Raw genomic sequence first — 8,157 nt, 5'->3', positions numbered from 1 at the left:
TTCCTCTTAATGCCTGAATAAGGTAAAAGTAGACACTAGTTTAATTTTCTAGTGTCTACTGAAATGTGGTTTTTTTTAAGATACAAGTGAAATGACCAGGCTGCAGTGCTATCAACTTGCTCAAAAAAGATACAGATCTGTTGAACCTTCCTAGTTCTTGAAATAGACTCAACCATTTAATTTGCAGCTATTCTCCTGAAAAATGAGTCACTGTAACTGTGCTTCTTTTAAAATTCTGCTGCATTGCCTGCCCGGGTAGTTTGACCTCTTATTTGTTTTGGGTTTTTTTTTACAACTGCCATTTACAGATGTCCCACAAACGCAACGCGTGCGCACACACCCACAGACACGAGACATTGTGCCTGTTCAAGATGTGCTTGTGCAGAACAGCTAGATTGTGTGTTGCAGCTTTATCAAGACGCATTCGTCCAAAAAACATAAGTGTTTGAAGTCATTTATAACAGGAAACCAGATTTATAAAAAAAAAAGGCTCAATAAAAACATAAAGCAATATAGTGTGAGTTTTATCCAGTTATCTCTGGGAGCCTGTTTCAGCTCTAATAACACGACACGACAGTGATACAAAATTAGGGATAAATTAGGGATAAAACCTGATAAAAGCACTAACGTGGCCGTGCATGAAGGGGGTGTGGTTTGACTCACCGCTCACTGGTCTTTGCCTGTCAGTAGATTTTAAGTTGCTTCAGGCAAGTCTACACTTCATTTGTTACAAGAATTTCATAGGTTCTTAGACACGCATTATATGCGTGTCTAAGAACCCTCAGCAGTCTGCTGAAGGTACTTTTGCAATTTAAGACGTTTCATAGCAGAAAAGATTTTGCGATATTTTAATCAATCTCTGACATGAACTATGAAAGGCGAGTCTTTTAATAACTAGGCTTTTAAAGGATTTGATCTGAGATTTTCTCCTTTATTATTTTCACCTTAACTCTAAATAGAACCCCAAGCTCAAGTAATTGTTATTAGCAGCCTTGATTTTATGTCTGAGGAGCTGTAGCAGGACATAGGTCATATGGCCTAAGAACTGTCTGCTTAGTCCTGTGCCTGGTGGATATAAGGGGCCGATGAAGACACGTTTTGACAGCAGTTTTCAGTGGGCAAAGGGGCGTTCACCAAGTGTTAAACCAACTGCGTCAAGGTGGCACAGACAAACACGGGGATATGGGAACACACGACATCCTGCCTTACACTAAAAGCGAAAAGGTTTGATGTGGAATAAACCTTAATAGAATAGTATGAAAAGAACAAAAGCTGGTGCGTTTCAATCTGTAAAAAGCGGATATTTATGTTGATTAGTAAATACCTCGGCAGTCGGCACACATTTTCATTTAATGCTAGTAAAGACGATTGCAGCAAAGAAGGCTTTTATTTTTGAGAGCTAAAGGAAGTGCGCATCGCCTTCTGTTTTAGCTGTCACCATTTCACTAAACGATCGCCCTGCCCTGTGCCTGAGTTTGCAGTTGAGTGCGCTAGGGATCGCGGCTCTATTATATAACTTTAGAATACTGGCGCTTTTAATGGCGCATAAGCAGAACATTGCGCCACAGATATGTCGATTTCCTGCGGATTTATCCCGAGTTCAGTGAGCGATCGATCACTTTTTTCGCCCCCTCCTGCCGGTGGTGAGCATTAAAAAGTTATCGAGTGATCCGTGAAACGGCGCACACGGCGGATCTCGCCAGCTCGAGCTGGGTCAGCGTCGGGCTGTTGATTTTACAGTTAGATATATTGCGGAGAATGTTTTCTTGCCATACGGGCACAGAGGCAGCAACAAATACAGCTGATACTTCACCACACAACAAAACTGCAACGAAGGGGTTTTATTCAAGCGCTTCACCTTGTGGACGTTGCGGCATTTCTTACATTCTTTTCAAGTTGGACTACTAAAAGATGACCTAACCGGTGGAGTACAGGTCAGGTACTCATACTACAGGTATGAGATCTTTTCAAGTGGAAACACTTGTCTTCTCGTTTGGTCACTGCAGAAATGTTGGCAGGGGTGAAACGGGCTGTTCCGTGGAGTAGGCCGACGGTGAGGGTCGTGCGCGCTGACAGCTCTGTTTGACAGATCGCCACGAGCGCTCGAGGAAAGCGTCTCTTTTGGGTCGGAAGAATTTGTTTAAGAAATGGGAAAACGTTGCACAAACTTCAGCCTACCAGCTGCTTATCAGGCTTTGCGGCTAGCAAGCGTGTGACCTGTGCAGTTTCCCATATAACCAACAGGTTGCACTAATGGTGTTGTCATGCTTGGTGGGAGTACCATGTAGAAAGTCAGGAAATCCCAAAGTTCTTTTTTTTCATATATATATATATAACTTTAGCATCCAACTGGTATTTATTGGTCAAAGTGAAGTTGGAAAGAAATGCATGATCTCATTAGCTTCAGTTTTGAAGCTGTGCATGACAGCTGGCAATAATGCGTTGTGGGTGTGGAAAAGTTGTTGAACCTTACGGCCAAAACATAAATCATTTTTTGCATTTTCTGTAAGATGCTCAATAAAACAAAGGAAAAAAATAATCATGTGTGCACGGAAATCCTGCGCAGCCACAAAAACCCCTTCATAAATCATTGGACTTCAAGCACAATACTGCAGTGCTATAGCTATTTTAGACGCTTTAAAGTGTTTATGAATGTTATATAAAGTATTCCGGAGGAAGAATGTCACCGCTGCGGCTCAAGAGCTGGAAAAGATCTAGCAGAATAGACCCCGGCGACTTGCATTGATCAAAACATCACCGGAAATTATCCGGTCGTCACGCACGATTCGGCAGTGCGTTATTTTAAGGTTTTGACATTTACAGCGTATCAAATGGTCGACGAAGTTTACGAGCTAATATGCTGGCCTATTTGTGTTCCCTCTTTATTTTTAATATATAGTTTATTCAGGGACACCGCTGCGAAACACTCCAGACCGACCCTTGCTTTAATCGGTTTAAAACTTCTAAATTGGACTTTGAATGTATTATTTACTCGCTCCTTCTTGCAAGTGGGCAGAGGCAGTCGTTCGCGCCAGATGCCTAACGTGGTTTAGTGTCTCCCGAGTTCAACGGATGCATGTTGTTACAAACGCTCAATGGGGATCTGACGGTGCGGATACCAGTAACGCAAGTTGTTCGGGCATGTCTTAAACTTCTTTTCCCTGTTCACGGAGGAAAAGACACAGTTCCTAGAAATAGCACTCATATTTTAGTCATTTATTTCACGCAAGCCTAATAGCCCTGGTCTGATTTTGCAAGTCGGTTTTAAGTGTTCTCCCATTTGTGTGTCTGCCACATTGTTGGAGTGTGGGTGTTGGGGGAGGGGGTCATTCAGCTGCTGTCATTTATATAAAGATGAAAAATAAATAAGTAGAAGCAGAAGAGCGTAGGCAGAAGCACAGCAGCGGAACACTGCTTTTAAAGAGCGCCACTTTGTAATGCAGATGTTTTCAAACACCTGTCAGCATCAGTGATCAGTATTTCAGTAAGATTTGCTGTTTGTTTCGCTTCTTCATTATCTACTGTATGGGTCATCTCATTCAAGGCAAATTTTGTCTCTTTAGTGTGCATGTGTGTCCTTGTGTGTGTGTGTGTTGTGTTTTTGATTCACCCTGGCTGTCCTCACTGTTACCCACAGGACAAAGAAATGGATCAGGGTGGACTGAAGCGCAATGGTAATCGAGACGACGGCCTGACATTTGCGGAGATAGAAGGTACTGGTGACACACCTGGTTCACTGTTCCAGACTGCAATGCATCTGCCTGGGTCTCTGCCCCCTGCCACAGTGGCCCCCAATAGACAGGGTGGAACCAATGGCCAGGGGGAGCTTGGAGGCTTGTTTGAGTCTCATCAGCATCATGTTCTGGGTGAGGGGACAGACATGAAGGAGGGTAAAATGATTCGAATGCAGAAACAACAACAACAGCAGCAGCAACAGGATATTGGTATATTCGGCATGGGGGACAGCTTGCCATTGTTTAACCAGTGTATTTCCGATACACCCACATCTGTCATTAACACCTCAGACACTTCCGTCCTAGGCAACCTTCCTCTGCCTGACCTTTTTTCCCACCCCATAAAGACGGAAAGCATTCTTTCTCTGGACAAAGACTTGGGAACTTATAGTGGGCACACAGGCACTGGTCCATGCGATTTGGATGGCAACAGTGGCCGCCTGATTGAGGATACAGAGATTTGGCAAGATCTGGACCTTCCCAGCTCACTGCCAGAAATCAGTGCTTTTGAGTTGGATTCAGAAGTGGCACACTTGGATAACATTCTACAAGAGAGCACCGGTCGTGGCTGTCCTGTCGGTGGCTTGCCAAAGGAAATAAAGCCTCTCATGGGTAACGGAGAAAACTGTACCAGTGTTAATGGCACAAAGCAGCAACACCATGCCCTACACCCCCATCAACAACAGCAGCAGCACCACCAACTAATACATCACCAGCAACATCAGCCCCAGCATCACCAGCCTCAGGCCCTTCTCTCCACTATCATCATCAAGGAAGAGAAGGATCCTGATGAGTCTTTCATCCAAATCTGTACCCCTGGTGTGATAAAACAGGAGAAGCAGGATAATGGTTTCTGCCAGCCTCAGTGTCTCCAGAGCGGCATCAGCTCTCTCCACGGAGGAGGACCACGCCCCATGTCCTCACCTGTGAGTGTCGGCGCAGTGCCCGGCTACCACTACACAGCCAACCTGAGCTCAACAATGGACATACAAGACCAGAAGCCTTTTGACATGTACTCAAACATGCCTCTGATGGGGGATGGCTGGGCCCGGGGGAAAAGGTATGGAGAGACATCTGGGATTCAGAGCAGCGATGATGGGCCCACTCCTGTCGCGTCCTTGGCACCTTTTTCTGTTGGCTTCTCCAGGTAGGTTGAACTTTATCCCACTATGTTTGCTTTTGACTTCATTGCAACGTTTGTCGTTATTCTCAGTCATCATATGATTGGCTTTGTATTGACTCAGGAGAGTATGGCTGTGCTTTGAAAAAAGAAGTTTAATTGTAAGGAGAAGGGAAGTTGATAATGCGTTATTTGCTGCAGTCTTAGGTGTGAATTCTCTAAATACAAACTTTGAAGACTAATTACTGCTTTTTAGTCCACTAGATGGTCAATTAACTTTAGTAGTATATAAGCACAATGATTGCAGCGTTTCCTTTTCCACTGCGCTACAAAAATGTTTGTGCTGCTCACTTAGCTCCTGAAATGCTAAGTTCAGTCTGACAACTTGACATCTCAGTCAGTTTTTTCATAACATTTAACACAATGTCCTCTAGTGTGATGATTTTTTAACACAAAAGCACTTGAATAAGTCAGAAAAGATGCTCAGGAGCTGTTGTATGCTTCCCTGTGACATTCTTAACAGCATTTGGATGCAGGGCGTCTGGTGCTCATCACATCTGCAGACACTGCAGAGCATACTCTTAATACAGCCACTTTGCAGCACATTGTAAATCTGAATCAAGTGTAAATTAAGAGTAAACACTACATATAATATGTATGCAAGAATAGGAGACTGATATAAGAGAAATATTTTGCTGTTTTTGACGAGGCGCAAGGTGACAGTAGGGAAAGTAAGCGGTCTAACTGAAGACTTGATATGAGAAGGTGTGTGAGAATAGCCATCCAGATGAGATCTTATGTTTTCCAGTGTCACAGTATTGTGGATTCTGGATTCCAATATCTGACTAAGCTATATTGCTTAACTGTTCTCATATACGGTATCCAAGAACTATTCATTTGGTATTTTTCCTCTATTGTTTTGTTTTTGTTTTTGTTTTGCTTGTTAGAGAGCAATCGCAAAATAATCTAAACATGTCATCCCACCACAATTTATTAGAAAACGTGTTATTTGCATCTCTAAAAATGCAGTGTGCTCCTGTTTAATTTGATGGAAATGAGCGCTGTGAGAAAGATGTGTACGTGCAGCTTGGTGAGCATGAAAAGTGTCTGGTGGACACACCTCGCTTCAGCTTGGAAAGACTATCTGATAACTGAACCAACTAAGAGCGTGACATTGATAGAGGTTGAATTTTTAGTTTTATGAGTCTACATGGTTATATGTGAAAGTACAAAGATGGTGTTTGATTAATGTCTAGTAATAATGTGAGCCCGTACTGGCCTTCTTAAAGACCTGTTAAGGGATTTAGCTCAGGACAGCTGTAAACAAGTTGTATATGAACGAGTTTCAGCTATCGCTAGCTCTTTTCCGTCAGTCTGATTTTCTGTTGATCATATCTCTTTGTTCTGGTAAATAGTGCAAGTCTCAGTCTTCCCAAGCCACTGTCTTTCTCCTGTATAATAAACTGTAGTGAACTTTATTGCTAAACACGGACACAGGACTTTTGTAACCGACTTCCTGCTGTGTTGATCCCTGTTGCACCAGCATGAAGTGTGATAACGTACTGTGATGCTCTTCGGGACCTGAACACTGCAATGCAAAATCTCTTACAGTACAAACAACTTAATGCAAAAACAAACTCACCTAACAGTCCACTGACCATGCAAGTATAACTGGACTATACGATTTATATATCCTTATTTAGCAGTTAAGCTGTTCCCATGATGTATAAATTATTTAAATCAACACTTCAGATTTACCAATGAACCAAGTGTGAAAGGTTAGATTTTTTAGTAGTGACACTTTAATTGACACTAAGCTGATTATTTTGAATGCGATTTCACATAGATGGATGATTATTTCAAAATAAAACTTTTAAATCATACACGGCTAATAATAATTCAGTATATGAAATCATTAAATATTTTAAAAAAATGTTTCATTTTGTGTTAAATTGATTTATTTTTTTTATTTTTTTTTTAATATGAGCAACAACCCGAAAACAAAATGAATCAGCTTTTACATGAAATAAAGTAAAGCATTAGATTTTCACAGTCAGAAGTTAAAATACTGAATTTTGAAAAATTGTTAATGATTTTATTTAGCTATATTATACAAATTTCTTTTTAGGGTCTCTGTTTTAGCTACAGACTTTCTTTAAGGAATTATACACTGCGAATTATAAAAGTGGCAGGGATCAACTATAAAAAAAAAATTAACAGTTATGCAACACAACAAAGAACAGCATAAGAAAAAAGGAACTGGTCATTCTGACTGAGTTGTTTAATACTTTAGAATTGAATAAAGATGCACTGGATAAGATAATAAAGCAAAAATGAACTTTTAAACAGTGCTGAATTTTATTTTAATAATAAATTACTAAACTTTACAATCTGCACCAAACTGCAGCAAGTCACAGGACGACCTCTCACTTAAACAACTGGAAAGAAAGTGCTCTGCTACTGGAAGGAGGTACAGCTAATTCACCAAAATCTTTTATATATTTAACCTTATTAAACAAAACCGAGTGCAGAAGATTTACACTACAAAATTTTCAGGTACTTCATTTTCCAGTAAGCTTGGCTCTAAGCTCTGGCTAGCCTTAGCCACTTTCCATTTGTTAGCTTCTTCAAATTGGGCATGTTTAGCTGGGTCTAGGTGATATAAGAGTCTCATAGGTTTGTTGTTACGAATGTTTTCATGGTGGTTCCCCTGTGGTTTACTTTGTCTTCCTCACTTACAGTTAAGAACTCGGCTCAGTCTGTGAGACTGTGAGTGTGAGAACAACTATTTGCCTGTTCTGCTGTGCATGTGCTGTGCATGCATGAAACACACTGGCTGGTAATCAGACATATGCGTGATTAACAGGGTGAAAGTGCTGAAATTTGTCCATTTCGGGTCCCTGGCCAGTCGATCGATGCGTCTCTGAAGCAGAACTGTATAGAAATGTATAGTGTTGCTGTACGTTACAGTGCTTTTGCATTAGATCACATTATACTGTATTATTTCACAGCTATGTGTGTGATACATGCCATATCTTAACGGAGGGATGAAAACAGTGACTGGTGGCTATATCATATATCACATATATATCATATCAACTACAACCTTCATATCATTTAAGCCATCTAGCTGTTCTATGGGAATTTTCGACACCGTTTGAATGCAGTTTGGCCCAACCACATTTCTTGGCACAGGATTTGTGTTACATAACTGATAATCAAATAGACAAATGTTTGTTGCTGCATGCCCAGGGTAAAAGGAGGCACTTACAAGATTCATATCAATTCTAGAAATAGCATGAC

At 41.2% G+C, this 8,157-nt stretch overlaps 1 protein-coding gene across 5 annotated transcripts in view; it reads left to right on the top strand.

Annotated features, from left to right (window-relative positions):
• Positions 1–1,429: 1,429 nt before the first annotated feature.
• LOC309716267 (glucocorticoid receptor-like) overlaps positions 1,430–8,157 on the top strand; it is a 66,508-nt gene continuing 59,780 nt past the window's right edge. Inside the window, exons 1-2 of one of the 5 annotated variants that reach the window (XM_082549982.1) lie at positions 1,430–1,954; positions 3,638–4,881. In XM_082549982.1, coding sequence (XP_082406108.1) covers positions 3,647–4,881 — 1,235 coding nt within the window. In that variant the 5' untranslated portion in view covers positions 1,430–1,954; positions 3,638–3,646. Of the gene's footprint in view, positions 1,955–2,685; positions 2,808–3,042; positions 3,110–3,387; positions 3,485–3,637; positions 4,882–8,157 lie in introns of those variants that run through there. The other 4 variants (XM_082549984.1, XM_082549981.1, XM_082549980.1 and 1 more) reach the window with 4 other exon arrangements.

Source organism: Aulonocara stuartgranti (genome assembly GCF_965226115.1).
Source record: "Aulonocara stuartgranti genome assembly, chromosome: 10".
Taxonomy (NCBI): domain Eukaryota; kingdom Metazoa; phylum Chordata; class Actinopteri; order Cichliformes; family Cichlidae; genus Aulonocara; species Aulonocara stuartgranti.
Note: the sequence above shows the minus strand (reverse complement) of the source record. Positions and strands in the feature narration are given on the sequence as shown.